The sequence below is a fragment of the Tursiops truncatus genome, chromosome 12 (genome assembly GCF_011762595.2).
Source record: "Tursiops truncatus isolate mTurTru1 chromosome 12, mTurTru1.mat.Y, whole genome shotgun sequence".
Classification (NCBI taxonomy): Eukaryota; Metazoa; Chordata; class Mammalia; order Artiodactyla; family Delphinidae; genus Tursiops; species Tursiops truncatus.
In genome coordinates, this window is record NC_047045.1 from 57,402,448 (window position 1) to 57,418,827 (window position 16,380).

The following is a 16,380-nucleotide window of genomic DNA, read 5'->3' on the forward strand; positions in this document are numbered from 1 at the left end:
GCAGTGAATTCCACCATTCTGTGTTGCCGGTCACTTATCTGTTCTTCTGCCTAAGTTATTCTGCTCTTGATTCCTTCTAGTGTATTTTTCATTTCAGTTATTGTATTGTTCATCTCTGTTTGTTCTTTAATTCTTCTAGGTCTTTGTTAAACGTTTCTTGCATCTTCTTGATCTTTGCCTCCATTTTTTTCCCGACGTCCTGGATCATCTTCACTGTTATGATTCTGAATTCTTTTTCAGGAAGGTTGCCTATGTGCACTTCATTTAGTTGTTTTTCTGGGGGTTAATCCTGTTCCTTCATCTGGTACATAGTCTTCTGCCTTTTCATTCTGTCTGTGAATGTGGTTTTCGTTCCACAGGCTGCAGAATTATAGCTCTTCTTGCTTCTGCTGTCTGCCGTCTGGCGGATGAGGCTATCTAAGAGCCTTCTGCAAGCTTCCTGATGGGTGGGACTGGTGATAGGTAGAGCTGGGTGTTGCTCTGGTGGACAGAGATCAGTAAAACTTTAATCCGCTTGTCTGCTGATGGGTGGGGCTGGGTTCCCTCCTTGTTGGTTGTTTGGCCTGAGGCGACCCAGCACTGGAGCCTACCCGGCTCTTTGGTAGGGCTAATGGTGGACTCTGGGCATGCTCATGCCAAGGAGTACTTCCCAGAACTTCTGCTGCCAGTGTCCTGTCCTCACAGTGAGCCACAGCCACCCCCTGCCTCTGCAGAAGTCCCTCCAACACTAGCAGGTAGTTCTGGTTCAGTCTCCTATGGGGTCACTGCTCCTTCTCCTGGGTCCCAGTGCGCACACTACTTTGTGTGTGCCCTCCAAGAGTGGAGTCTCTGTTTCTCCCAGTCCTGTTGAAGTCCCGCAATGAAATCCCACTAGACTTCAAAGTCTGATTCTCTAGGAATTCCTCCTCCCGGTGTCAGACCCCCAGGTTGGGAAGCCTGATGTGGGGCTCAGAGCCTTCACTCCAGTGGGTGGACTTCTGTGGTATAAGTGTTCTCTAGTTTGTGAGTCACCCACCCAGCGGTTATGGGATTTGATTTTATTGTGATTGTGCCCCTCCTACCATCTCATTGTGGCTTCTCCTTTGTTTTTGAATGTGGGGTATCTTTTTTGGTGAGTTTCAGTGTCTTCCTGTAGATGATCGTTCAGCAGTTAGTTGTGCTTCCGGTGCTCTCGCGAGAGGAAGTGAGAGCACATCCTTCTACTCTGTCATCTTGAACCAATCTCCTCCTTCCACTCTCTCTTAAACCCACTCTATTCAGGCTTTTGCCCTTTCCCATTCCCAGCTCCACCAAAACAACTCTTTTCAACTATACTAATGACATTTATGTTGGTAAATCCAGTGATCAGTTCTTGTTCGTCTCTTCTTTGACCTAGCAGTAGCATTTGACCCAATTGATTTCATCTTTCTTTCTCTCTCTTACTTTACTAGTCATTCCTTCTTGGACTTCTTTGTCTCTTCTCTTCTCTTTTCTGTTCTCTGTACTCATTTTCTGGATGGTCGCATCTCTGCTCATCTCTCCTCATCTCAAATGCTGATGACTCCTAAATATGTGTTTTTAGCCTTGATCTTGCCCTTGAACTCCAAATTTTTGTGTTCATTATCTACTTCTTGACCTGTTTATTAAACATGTTAGTAATAGAACTCTTCATTCACTGTTTGGAATGTCAGGCTGTGTTTGCATTCTTCGTGTCTCAAAAAATGGTAAGTATACTCTTCTAGTGGCCATGCCCAAAACCTTGCAAATGTCCTGGACTTCCCATCACTCACACTCACACAAATTTATTATCTTTTAATTTTTGCTATTTTTGAAGTTGCGGAATATAACACAATTTGTGTGGGAACAAAAACTATTTCCCTGGTATCAAGTTTATACGATATATATGTATCTGATAAAAATCTACTTGGTACTAATATATTGGAAGAGTGAAAAATCCTTTGGTATAGCAAATATTTTTTTCAAATTAGATAGATTGTAAAAAATAGAACTCTGTATAAGGTGTTCACAATCTCTAACATTTTTGAACTTTTACTAGTATTTGAGAATTTATCCTGATAATTACGATTTTTAAATTTATATAACCTACAGGTGTGAAGCCTCTAGCCCACACATTCATCCAGTTGGTTGGTGTAAAGAACATCGAAGAACCCTTATTACTCCTCCAGGTTTGTGTTGATTATGGGTCTACTGTTTGTTATGTCAATTTGAGTTTATTTTCATGTGCTGAAGAACAGATTCTGTGGCTTTCATCATAAGGCAATGAGTTTTTGAGCATATCACTAATGTGCCGTGGCTGCTGCTTATATGAAATGATGGGGTGGTTAGCTAACACAGAGCATCGCTGTGGTATATGTGGTTGCTTGTGGATACTCCTGTGAGTGATGAAGACTGTCATTATCACAGGGAAAGGATGCCTCCTTGGTTTGTTACAGGAGCCGTTGTGTGGTTGTTGCCTGCAGCATGTAAGCATAAAGACTCAGCTTGGAGCTTCAAATACTTGTCTTATTCCATTCTGCCAGCTGGTGTCAGTTTTAGGCTTGTCCCCAGTTCCTTGATACTGCGTCTCAGTTAGTACCTGATCATTTACTCACTCAGGGCACCAACCATTCCTGTGACGGGAGAGGCGAGTCCCTTCCACTTTCTGAGTTTTCTTCTATGTTCACAGATAAAAGCTCCTGTCCTTTACTGATTTACAGAGCTGTTTTGAAGATGAAAGAGCATTTACATAAACTGTAAAGTGTTAAAGCAAGGTATTAATGGTTTTGTGGCCCACATGTGTTGCTGCCTGGAAGATTTCTCCCATTCAGTCCTCCTGAGTCCTGTGGCTTATGTCATATTAGGAGTGGTGAATAGTGATTGCCACTATCACCATCTGAATTGCTGTGAGGATTCTTTTGGATTTCCCAGTTTGATAATGATCTTTTTTTTCTTATCATCCTTTTAGTGATCATCAGGGATCCAGGAAATAAACAGGACCAATGAGCAACAGGTTCCTGGCTGTGTTTTCACAGCACTGGGTTAGGTACCCTGGGAAGGGGTGGTGTGAGGCATTATTAGTGACTTCTGATGTGAGGCAGATTACCAAGTCTTCTGTCTCCTTTCATGGACTTTTATAATTCAGTAGAATGAACAGAAAAGTTGCAAGAACAGTAAATGGCCCATCTATACCCTTGAACCAGAGACCCATTCAAGTTTGGCAGTTGTACCAGTGATGTCATTTATGGCCAAAGGATCAGGCATGTTACTCGGTTGTCATATTTCTCTGGTCTCCTTCACTTGGCTCTGCTTGACTTTTATGACCGCCATATGCTTGAGAATTAATGACTACAGAGTAGTCATTTTGTAGAATATTACTTAATTTGGGCATGATTGGTGCTTCCTCGTGATTAGACCCGGGGTATGCATTTTTGGCAGGAATATCCCAGAAACAGTGCTGTGTTCTCATCGCATCCTCTCACGTGGCAGCTGATGTCCGTTTGTGTCATTACTGGTTGACTTTTACTAGTAATTGACCAAGGTGGTAGTTACCAGGCTTCTTCACAGATGTCATTTTTTTTCTCTCTGTAATTGATAAGTATTTGGGAGAGACACTTTGAGATTGTATAAATATCCTGCACTTCATTTCCATGTCACTCACTAGTTGTAGCATCTGTTGATATTTCTAGTGTGAATTATTATTCCGACAGTTGCTAAATGGTAATTTTTCTTATTCCATCATTCCTTGTACGTAATTAGTTGACATTCTTCTGCAAAGAATAGTTTTCTCATCTTCCTATTTATCATTCAGTTTATTTATATCAGCATGGACCCATACATTACTATTGTCATCAATGGGTTATAATCCATTACTATAGTACCTTATTTATTTTTATGGCCAGATTTTCTCAGATTTGGCCAGTGGGAGCCCTTTTAAGCTGGGTTCTGTGTCCTTTTGACATGTTTTTTTTTTATCATTTTTTGGAGAATTTCCTATTTTCTGCTACAGCTAGGCTTATCTTGTGCTTTCCCTGACCCAACCCTGAAGTCACCCATTTCTCCCAGACTCCATGGTTCCTTTTCATAGAGAATGCTATTTAGACACTAAGACCTAGACACTAGGTGTGCTCACTGCTACTGGACTAATGCTGCTTCTGGCCTCTCAGTAGGCATAGGAAATACAGTTATGTAAACATATAAAAAATTTATGTGTATTTCTATATCCATTTGTAGATATTGAAAACCTTGAATTTATACCATTAGCTTCAGTTCACATCCAACACCACTGAATTCATTCTGGTTTTCCACTTATCATATTTATACCTCTCTTTTTAGCTATTGAGAAATCTGGCTTCTATTGTCTCCAGTATATTTACTTATTTTTTCAGTCCCCATAAAGGGGACTATATAAAGTAGCCAATTTCCTACCCTACTGGGCCAACATTAATTCCTACTCATGTCTTCCTACTGGGTTTTGGACTCTGGAGGAAGCAAAAGGAGGGTGGGAGGGAGGAAGGATATTTGTTTTTAGACATTTTGTTAATACTGTTCCATGATTTATTTTAACTTATTTGTTTGGCCTAACAATATGACTATCAGGAATATTTCACATGTTGATATATATAAACCTGCCTCATTCTTTTTAATAAATGCTTTCTATTTTACACTTACTGTATATATATATATATTTTGCACATTTCTGTATTGATGGTCATTTAACTGGTTTTTACATTTTCACATTTACAAACAATGATACATTTTCTTTGTATACACATATGAAATTTTTCCTAGATTATTAGAAGTAAAATTGCTAGATTTTTTTTTTTTTTTTTTGCGGTGCACGGGCCTCTCACTGTTGTGGCCTCTACCGTTGCGGAGCACAGGCTCCGGACGCGCAGGCTCATTGGCCATGGCTCACGGGCCCAGCCGCTCCGTGGCATGTGGGATCTTCCCGGACCGGGGCACGAACCTGCGTCCCCTGCATCGGCAAGCAGACTCTCAACCACTGCGCCACCAGGGAAGCCCAAATTGCTAGATTTTAAAGGGTAGTTATGTTTGTGTGTATTTTGTGTTGTAAGACTCTCCTTACCTGAGAATGAAAATTGTATATATTAAATTTTCATTTAAAAGTTGATAAAGAAATCATGGTCTAGATGAAAATGATTTCATTATTACAAGTAGCTCTGAATGTGTAACCAGTTTAAAGTTATTTTGTGTAATATGAACATAATTTTATTCATTATAATGATAACAATATCTCATAATTTTATAGGTCAGTTTGTGGTTCTCACTATCATTTTGGTTAAACCTGACAGGATTTACTGTTTTTATTCTTAGGTTATCCAAATGTGAAACATTTTTCTTGGGATAAATACTTAGAAGAAACCAATTCTTTACCTGCTCCTGCAAGAGCTTTCAAAGTGGTGAGATATTATATTTTACAATATTTGATTAATTTGTGTTGATGATAGTGTTCAGTCATTGAAATTTAAGAACAGAAAGAGTATTGGTGAACAGGAATAGGAGAGAAACAGAAGACCAAAGAAGTTGTTTCTGAATTTTTACAATTTAGAAAAGCAAAATTGTTACTGGGGGTTTTGTTGTTGGCATCTAAAAAATACTTCCATTTTGGACTTTAAAGTCTCCTTGGAAAATACTTATATTTGAATTGGTTTGCAGTGAGTTGGTTGTACAGCACACTTCTGTTTTTCCAGCTAGATATTCTGAAAGACCAAACAGGACGAGATATTGCTTTATAATGAAAATTATATTTGATCATTCCTTTGGGTTTGTTTATGGCAAGCTGAGATGCTGGGTTTTTTTTTTTCTTTTATTGCTATAAATCAGCATGTTTGACTACCAAAATGCAAGGTCGTCTGTTTTTATAATAGTAACTTTCTAACTCAGGGTCATTGCTTCTTCCATATTAAGATTCAGAGTTAATCTCAGTTGTGTGCAAGGGAGGAATAAGAAATGAAATGTATTTAAAAATGTTTTAAATCTCATATATCTTTATAATTTGTATTTTCCCATGAATTTAAAGGGAAAGAAAGATATTTTAAATACTTTATTTAAAAAAAATGTGAACAGTCTGTCATAAACAACATTTTTATTTAATGGATCCTTTTGTGCATAAATTTCTAGGATGTTTAATGATAGAATTAATTAGTAAGCATGGACCCAAATACATAAGAAAAGAACATCAAAATTTTTGAGAGAAAAACTATATTACATGAAGAAAAGCCATATCAAAGAATATGTATGATTCCATCTGAAGTAAATACTCCATCTGAGAGTAGATTCAGGATTTATAAATGAGTAATGTTTAGAGTCATGTCATATTTATGGATTTTACCTGACTCTCTGACTTTAACATAGCCTCGTACAAAGAAGAGCTGCTTTGCACTTCGCTTTGAACTGGATAAAATTGCATCAAGCTCAGTCTGCATATCTAGTGTCACAGTGATATCAGAGGGAAAATTAAGATTTCTCTCGTTTGGTCTTTAGGTACCTTGCATTAATTGTTCTGCATCCTTTACATAATTTTCACACTTGATTTTCACAGTAACACTTTTATTACACCCATTAGCAATCACCTTGCCTTCTGCCTGTAAATTTTTCAGAGGCTGATGGGTTTTTGCTGAGTATTGAGGTGTGGGTAGCTGTAGGTCCTCATTCTCATTCTTGTTCTTAGTAGAGCAATTCCATCTTGCATGTCTTGATTGCTAATTCTCTTCTTAAAAAGACATCTGTTGCTTTTTGGTCCCACTACCACCTCTAATCTCTGTGTCTCATCTTTGCCACTTGAAGCTTCTTCCCTCTTTTTTAAAAATAATTTTCATGTTTGTTGATTTTTGCCCAGACACCTCCGACCAATGAGAAGAAACTTGTCATCCCTGTGGCTAATCAAAAAAACCATAGTATTTTGAATTTCATCTTAAGATCTTTGGCTTTCTGTTTGCTCCTGTGACTAGTTGCTCAGGCTGTTGCTATTGCCTGTGGGCTTGACCATGTGATTTGGGATTATGTTTTCAACAGGGAGAGTGAGGTCCAAAGCCATTCTAGGAACTTGAGTTTGAAAAGCTAGTTCCCTTAATAACTCGTCTTTTTTTTTTTTTTAATTCTGTCTTTGTGACATAGAGCTCACCTTCCCTTCCTCTGAATCTCACTGTATAAAATTTTCTGTTATGGCAGAAACCTCCACATGGATTCCAGAAAAAAATGAAGCTTGAGGTCATAGACAAAAGAAATCCCATGTTTATTAGAGTAGCAACAGTTGCAGACATGGATGATCACCGAATAAAAGTAAGTGTTCTGTTGTGGTTTTGTTTGGTCTTTTTTTACAAGAATCTTAGACGAAAACTTTAGCAGATATTTAATTTGTGAAGTCCGAGAATTAAAGTAGGAAAGCCATAGAAATATGCAAATTAAGTGGCTGCGCACATCCTTGTGAGTCAGTATTTTTCCACTTTTTCACTTTACATAAGTATTCTCTTTAATTATGACTGACTTTTAATATTTTAAGTATATATTTGGAGGAAAAAAGTAGATACATCATATTAAGGTCATCTATTCAGGAGAAGATATAATACTTCATTTTCCAGTAGTGTGTTCTTTTTAAAAAATATTTAAGGTCAGTGTTTTCTTATGGGGTATAGTGCATGTCGACTTTTCAGAATATCCTGTTTTTTAATACAGGACAAGTTAAGAGAAATATTTTTATAAATAAAGTCAGATTTTATTAGAGTTGGATTAATAAAAGTCAAGTACCTCTCATAAAGTAAACAAACGTGTAAGAAGATGGGTTCAGCCCACGTCCAGATGTGATAAAGTGAAGTGTAGTAGCGGTTCCCGGTGAGGAGCCTCAGGCTCTCGTCTCTGTTTCTGGCTTCAGCGTTAACTTCACTCTCGAACCAGAATGATGTGCCTTCTACTTACCTCACAGGATCATTTAGAATTTCTGTTAAGAATAATACTAGTTATGAGAGCAGCAAGACATTAGATTTACATGGAGTTTTACAGGGTAGGAGTATTCTTCCATCATCTGATATTTGTGGTGATAGCAGTGTGGGAGATGTATGTTATTGTCATTACTTTATCAGTGAGGCTGAGGCGCAGAATAAATTACTTATTAATTATGGGCAGTGGCAGAACTAAGTCACGGTCCTAAGCTACAGGAGTCTAAGTTCATGTTCTTTAAGTAATAATAAATCAGATCTTCATGTATCTCTAATGAGATAATATATAGGAAAATAAATTATAAAATAACATGGAAAACCTGTACAAATGTAGTATTTCCATAAAATAGAAGTTTTAGCATTTAATTCACTGTTTTTAAGATTGTGTAATCATATAACATTTTAGAAAATTTTATAAGTAATGGAAGACCTGTGTTAATCTTTTTCAAGTGTGTTTTCTTGTTAGTTTTCCTTAGAAATTTAGAATTAAGTAATACATTATTTTCATAAATCAAATTGGTCAGAATTGAAAAAAAAAGTGTTTTGGCTTGGGTGCAGAAAGTTTATTCCCATATACAGCTGGTGAAGGTATAAAGTGTCTCAGCCTTTCTGGAGAGCAGTTTGGTGATAGGCATCAAAAGTCTTAGAATGTTGTTTATCCTTTAATTCAGGAATTTCAGTCCTAGGAATTTATGTTAAAGGAATAACCAAAAGGAATATGCAAAGATAAAAGCTGCAAGGAGGGTATAACAGAGCCAGTGGTTTATGGTATTTAGCATTGAGAATAAGCAGAGTGGGAGATGGGTAAATATAAATGACTATACGTCTACATGCTGTTACATATTTTAGAAAAATATTTAATTTTGGCAAGTGAGAAATTCGAGTTTAATACTATATATAACGTCTGGTATTGTCTTTTAAAAGAATATATATATGTATGTGTGTATATATATATATGTATGTGTATATATATGTGTATGTGTATATATATATATATACACACACACATAAGCAGTTATGGAAATAAACAAAGCAAAATAATGACAGTGATTTTCTGTTAAGATTATACGTGATTAGGTTTTTCTTTTTAATTATCAGGTTTCAGGAACACGTATTACTTTTGTGATTTTGATCCAGAGGGGTCAAATACTCTAAAGTGGATGGTTCAGTTAGTTAATGAGAAAAGTTTAGACTAGAAATCCAGCTCTTTTTGCTTCTGGCTGAATTCTCTTTCCAGTGCAACATCCGGGTCAATCTTTACTACACAAAAAAGAACTGGCTAGTGAGGTATATAGTTGACAATCATCTTTTAGAATACTGGAATGAATTTCATAGCTAAACATAAACCAGTGGACAAATATCTGTGTTTTTATGAAGTCCACAAAAGGTTAGTGAACAGGTGACAGTAACTCAATTTGAGGATTCATCAGAGACTTGTGAAAATACAGGACGCTTTCAACAGTAGAAGTTTTTCTAATAATATGGGAGATGATGTAGCAAGAACGCTTAGTTTTTCTTTTTCAGGAAGGACAAGAAAGCGGAAAATAGAGACGAAGTCATTAGCGTAGTATAATATTTTAAGTTTCTCAAGGATAAAAATCAACTCTTAAGTTAAATAAAATCAACTTTTTAAGTTATGTAATACATAATATTTCACACTGAGTTATTATGGTTAAATTTTTTTAAACCTGGTATATTTTGCTGTTGAAGAAAAATGACAAGAATATTTTTGCTCTTGCCTTTTATGTTTTCGTGACAGAACGTAAGATTGTTCTGCCCTCCCCATCCCCACCGCCAGGTCTGGTTCCCCAGAGGCAGGAACTTCCACCTCTTTTGGCTGTTGCTTATGACATTTGATCGGCAGTTTAAAAAAATAGTAGCTGCATTCTGCTGTTTTCTGAATCCATCAATTTTAAATATATTTATTTCCTTCCTGTTTTGGTAGTTCAGGATTTAGATCTTGTCATCCTTCCCTTCCGCTTATCCTTTCAGTAATTATTTCACAGTGTTTGTTCTTTTTTTTTCACTCTTCCATGTTTACTGTTGTAAACAAATCTTGTCCACTGCTGAGCAAAGGAGTCTTTTTCTTATGATACTTTGTTTTTCCTAGAGTCAGTAATTAATTTCTATTTTGATTTTAAATTGTCTGTGTTCTTACTAGATTTTAACAAATGCTCCAATAAATCTGACAAGTCTTTTGGTCAAAAAGCTCAAGTGTATTTTTGAATCTTGCATCTATCTTTCTTTTTTTCCTGAACCCTTCTTCCCACAGCCTAACAGCCACCTATTCTGATCAGCGTGGTTACCCTCTCAGCCTCACACACAGCTTTCATCCTGAGACTCCTCTTTGCCAACACACTATATTGTATATTCATTTTTCCTGAGTCTCATGCTTTATACTTCTTTGTATACTCGTTACCTTGCTGAAACACATCTTCTGTAACTTTCTGAGGAAGGGTGTATGAAAGGCATATTTTTCGACTCTTTGCATATCTGAAAATGTCAATATACTAGCCTTTCACTTGATTCATACTGTGATGGGGTAGAGAATCATTTCCCCTCAGAAACTACAAGCATTGTTCTGCTGTCTTCCCACGTCAAGTGTTAGTTTTTTTTTGTTTTTGTTTTTGTTTTTTTGCGGTACGCGGGCCTCTCACTGTTGTGGCCTCTCCCGTTGCGGAGCAACAGGCTCCGGACACGCAGGCTCAGCGGCCATGGCTCACGGGCCCAGCCGCTCCGCGGCATGTGGGATCTTCCCGGACCGGGGCACGAGCCCGTGTCCCCTGCATCAGCAGGCGGGCTTTCAACCACTGCGCCACCAGGGAAGCCCAAGTGTTAGTTTTTGAGACATCCAAGGCCACTGGGTTCCTTCTCTCTGGGTGATGTACCTTTTCTCTCTGGAAACTCTCATGACCATCTTTGTCCCTGATATTCTGATGTTTTGTGGTGACGTGCCTTGGTGTGAGGGTCTTTTTTCATTTATCATGCAGGGCACTAATACCCTTTCACTGTGGATTTTCATATCCTTTGGGTTTTAGAAATGTTCTTACATTATTGCTTTGATGACTTCCTTCTCTCTCACTGCTCTCTTTTGCAAGTCCTGCTACACTCTGGTATTAAACCTCTGGGATGGACCCCCTATTTTTCTTATATTTTCTTTCTTATGCTTCTCTGATTTTTTTTTCTACTTGCTTAGAGATATCCACTGTTTTTTAAATCCTGTATTGCACTTTTAATTACAACTATGTTTTTTTTAATTTTCAAGAGTTTTTTCTTATTTTCTAGTCTTCTCCCTTCCCCCCTTTCAAAATGGCATCCTCTTTTTATTTCCTGAAGCAATATTGTTTCTTATCTGAGGACACCAGTAATAGTTTTCCTTCTGTTTCCTTTTATTGTCTCTAAATTCCTCTTTGAGTTAGTTTGGCTTCTGCTTTCACATTAGAGCCTCTCTTCAAACGTCAAGTCCTTGGTTGGCTGTTCACAGTAAGAAAAGGCGCTTAACATTAGTTGTTTTTAGTCAATAAGGTGGGCTTTATTGGCTGTTGGGCTTCATGTGGGAAAAGAGAGCAGAGAGTCAGCTTTTTCATAGGGAGGTCCCCATTCTTCAGCGTCTGGATTCTTGGTCTAGAGCCTTTCCGTTTCTTCTAGTCTCCTCCCTAGGGAGGGGCAAACTTGGTGGCCACTGTGTGAGGCAGGGAGAAGGATGGGGTTGGAGGATACAGGCTCTCACTCAGTCCGTGTGCTTTCTGTCCTGCCCGTCACCATTGTCCTGGAGTTTAAAACCTCCATGCTTATGTCTCTAGAAAGTAAACCTCTACTCTTGCGGGGTTGCTGAAGGGGCAGTTACTTTGGTGGGTGGCATAGAGAATCAGACCTAGAGGTCTAACCACTCCATATTCAGAGTTTGAGCCAATCCTGTCATTTTCCAGACCTCCTCACATACCTGCTGCCTCCACATTGAGTCCTTCTGGGTTCTGCACTGTGAGCCAGTTCACTCTGGGCCTGCATTCCCTCTCTAGGCATCTGGGTTGCAACCCACCCACTCTCTACCAGTGGGTCAGCACTCGCTCATCTGCTTCTGCCCTCCACATACATCATTGCCACTTCTCACCTATCAGCTACTTTCCTTCTCCATTTGTCCTTTGTTCTTCTGGGTTTGTACCTTTTCAAACATAACTTTCATTTCAGAAGAGCGCAGAAACAAGCACCTGGGTCTAAAATGTGTTTTACTGAGTTGCCTTTCACCTGAACAGAAAATACAACCAAATCATTTTTTTAAAAAAGAAATAGTGTGCTTTCTAAAAATATTATCTGTCTTAATCTTGAAATTTTCAATAACGAGTATTAAGTTTTTATAAAGCGTCCAAATTACACTCCTAGGTTAAAAAATGTATTCAGTTTTCTAAACTATAATTTTAAATATGTGTAAGTTAAATCATCTGTACTATGCTTTGATACATAATAGTCTATTTTCTTTAGAATTTTAATTAAATTCAGCCTTGTTGCTGAGTTGCTTTTATATTTAATTGTTTTTATACTGGGACATTTCTATTATAAATATTTTTGGATGTCTTTTTATGTTCTGTACAATGTTTAAATATTTCGTGTTGTATGTTTATGTATCTTCCTCTCTTGCTGTTTGTCAGGCATTTGATTTCATTTCAAAATGGGACCCAGCAAGAGAAAAGCTATCAGTTACCATTACTAGAGTGTCTGATTTTTTTGTTTGTTTAAAGCCTCTTAATGTGCCAGGGACTGAAGTAGTAAAGATGAAATGAAATTATATAAACTTTAATAAATTTATTTCATCTGGGCTTCCAGAGTAAGAATATTAATTAGGGCTAATATTAATTTTGTATATATTATTAATGTTCACATAATTTCAGACAGCAGTTTTTTAATTGAAGTATACTTGACTTACAATATTTTATTAGTTTCAGGTGTACAGTGTAGTGATTCAGTATTTTTGCAGATTATACTCCATTAAAAGTTATTACAAGTAATGGCTATAATTCCCTGTGCTGTATAATATATCCTTGTTGCTTATCTATTTTATACATAGTAGTTTGCATCTGTTAATCCCATACCCCTAATTTGTTCTTTCCCCCTTCTCTCTCCCCTCTGGTAACCACTAGTTTGTTTTCTATATCTGTGGGTCTCTTTCTGTTTTGCATATATATTCATTTGTATTATTTTTTAGATTCCACATATAAATGATTAGGTAGCAGTTTTTAAGTGCATTTGCTACTTAGGGAATTGTATTGTTACCTCTGTTCATAATATCTAAATTAAATTTTAACTCTGAAATTTAACCTTAAAGTACTAGGATTCTCCCGATTGCCGGCCAACCTAGTTTGTAGGAGATGTTAGACTTATTTACAGTAGTAACTAAGGTATATCTGTCATCTAAGATAGATGACTTTTCATTGCCAAACTGAGAGGTCAGTTCTAATGAAAAGTAGGAAGGGGTTATGGTATCACCAGATATAGTAGCTCCAACATATTCTTGAAGGTATATGGGAGGCAATTTTTTAAAGAACCCTATTATTTATGATGATATTAAGATTTTTGGAGTCTATATTGCTGTACAGTAGTGTCCTGTTTAGTGTCAGTGGGACTCAATTCTGAGTGCATAGCAGAGTTACTTAGAAGTTAAATAAACATATAGGTGCACAGAACCCAAGCTATAAGTTCAGAACCTCCTTGGTGGGCTCAGCCATTTTTGTATTTTTTTTTCTTCTTTTCAATAATCATGAGTAATTCTAGTGTATATCCAGGTTGGAGAACCACTTACTTGTTAGGATTGAGTTTGTTTGCTATAGGAAGATAGCTAAATTTTGTAAAATTTAACAAATGGAACATGAGATATGGGGACATTGATTCCAGTATAGAAGAAGTGAAATTCAGGAACAGCAAGATGAGAAAACATAAGAGTTTCGTGTATCCAGTAAAATAGAGCATTATCACTTGATGTTTAGTTGAGAATTAGAATGCTTAAAACTTAACTATAATGCTGTGAATTATGACTGCTCATTTATTGGTGGCATTGATAGCATAAACTTTGGAAAATTACCATGAATATCATTCTGTGTTATTTGAACATTATTTTTGATCAGAGGAAAGGAAAGCGTTGTTTCAAGTTAAACAACTTTAAGTGCTCCTTTAATATGCAATGTATGTGAATGATGAATCAGTTTATTTTGGATCCATGAATTTTAGCCTCTTACTCCTCCTAACTAGCTCTGTGATCTTTTCTCCTCTTTAAAATATTATCCATGATTTCCTGCAGGTGTGGAATTCTGTGGGATTTAATTCTAGGATTAATTAATTTCTAAGCTTGAGAAAGTGGAGTCATTGCAATAGACATTATATTGAACCCATATATACATACCTTAGTAACTCTGTACTATTCCATCATATAAATATACCATAATTTATTTAACCAATCTCCTGATGGTAGACACTCTGGTTGCTTTCTACTACAACGAGTTGAGTTATTTAGATTATCAAGTCAAAGATGATATATTTTAAGTGTTGATCCATTATTGCCAAATAACTCTCCAGAAATATCTCACCAGTCAACACTCCTGTCAATGGTCTATGAGAACGTCCATTTATTCTCATACTTATCAGCTCTAGAAGTCACCAAAATGGAATATTTTGGCATATTGAAAGAAGAATTTCATCCTGTGATTTTAATTTGTAGTTTTTTAGTTATAAGTGAAATTGATTGCTTTTTCACATGTTTACTAACAATTTATTTTCTTGTTTATGAGCCATTTATCTTTTCCATCTTTCCTGTTGGATTTTTCATCTTTTTATACTGATATATGGTGTTTTTACAAATTAAGGAACGAAGTACATTGTCACATGTTAACAGATGTGTTTTTCAGTTTTCCTTTGGGTTTTCCATCTTGCCAGCAGTAATATTTGCCATTGTGAATATTTAAATTTTGATGTATTCGAATTGATACCTCTTTTCTTTTATGGCTTTTGAGTTTGGTGTCTTCCTTACAAAGGCTACTGCACTCTAAGATAAATATATTAATGTACGCTTTCTTCTAGAACTTTTATTGTTCAGTTTTCAGTGTTCGGATTTTTTTATCCATCTGGCATCTATTGTGTTTTTAGTAGTAAGAGATTCATAGACTTTAAGAAGGAAATCTAGCTGGCAAACTTGATCTGAAATACAATATATATAACATTTTAGTATATCCTTTCCTTCTAAAAGATAAAAACTATGTGATACTTGAAAGAGATGTAGCTGATCCTTCGTAACCATGCCTGAAAGACTAACTGCCCTTTTACATGGTGGCCAGTAAAGTTGGTAGCCCTGACCACCCTGTAAAATCTCTTTGAGAGATATTGTAGTTATTTATGAGAAAAAATATTTTAAAATGCATTTGATGGAGGCATATTTTGTAAATTGGGTGTCCATCTGCTGAATTTTTTTAAGTCTTCTTTAGCATAATTCTAGGAGACTTGACATTTATATGAAAGGCCCTGCCTCTCTACTCTCCCTCCTCCTCCCTCCCTTCCCTGATTTATTCATCACTCAGTAATATTTATTGGGTGTTTAGTGTTGCTCATGTGAAGATGTTAGGTACTCAAACTGCTTATAGTAGTGGGAGATACATGTAATATGTCTGTAGAAGTATTACCCAAAAAGTGCCCTTGGCAAGACATTTAATTATGGTTAGATAATGTAGTTCAACAGCACCTCTTTTTTTTTTTTTGCGGTACGCGGGCCTCTCACTGCTGTGGCCTCTCCCATTGCGGAGCACAGGCTCCGGACGCACAGGCTCAGCGGCCATGGCTCACGGGCCCAGCCGCTCCGTGGCATGTGCGATCCTCCCGGACCGGGGCACGAACCCGTGTCCCCTGCATCGGCAGGCGGACTCTCAACCACTGCGCCACAAGGGAAGCCCCAACAGTACCTCTTTTCTCATACTAGGATGAAGTAATTTGGATAATTTATCTGGATATTAAATGTACTAAATAAGTTAGAAGAGAATGAAGATGGTTATGGTGGGCAAAACTTTTACTGTAGGAATTCTCGTGACCTAAATTATACTATTAATTTCTTTTTGTTATCCAGGTTCACTTTGATGGCTGGAATAGTTGCTATGATTACTGGATAGATGCAGATTCTCCTGATATTCACCCCGTCGGTTGGTGTTCAAAAACCGGGCATCCTCTTCAGCCTCCTTTGAGTAAGAGACACAGTGATGACCTAAAGAAATGTTTCCATTTTCTTGTATAGTGTGCTTAATATTTTCTTTTCCTCTACCTTCTCGTTCTATTGGGTTGGCCAAAAAGTGCCTTCAGTTTTTAAGTAAAAATAAAAGACACATTTTTCATTTTCACCAAGAACTTTATTGACAGTGTATTCACCCTTTTTTTCCACTACCTTCTGCCATTTTTCAGGCAACTTCGTAATTCAGTC

At 37.0% G+C, this 16,380-nt stretch overlaps 1 protein-coding gene across 9 annotated transcripts in view; it reads left to right on the forward strand.

Annotated features, from left to right (window-relative positions):
* The window catches only part of L3MBTL3 (L3MBTL histone methyl-lysine binding protein 3), a 118,899-nt gene that overhangs the window by 60,655 nt on the left and 41,864 nt on the right, over nucleotides 1-16,380 (forward strand). For all 9 annotated transcript variants that reach the window (XM_019951856.3, XM_073789585.1, XM_073789583.1 and 6 more), the window contains 4 exons: nucleotides 2,089-2,165; nucleotides 5,314-5,399; nucleotides 7,171-7,281; nucleotides 16,033-16,147. In XM_019951856.3, coding sequence (XP_019807415.1) covers nucleotides 2,089-2,165; nucleotides 5,314-5,399; nucleotides 7,171-7,281; nucleotides 16,033-16,147 — 389 coding nt within the window. The remainder of the gene's footprint in view (nucleotides 1-2,088; nucleotides 2,166-5,313; nucleotides 5,400-7,170; nucleotides 7,282-16,032; nucleotides 16,148-16,380) is intronic.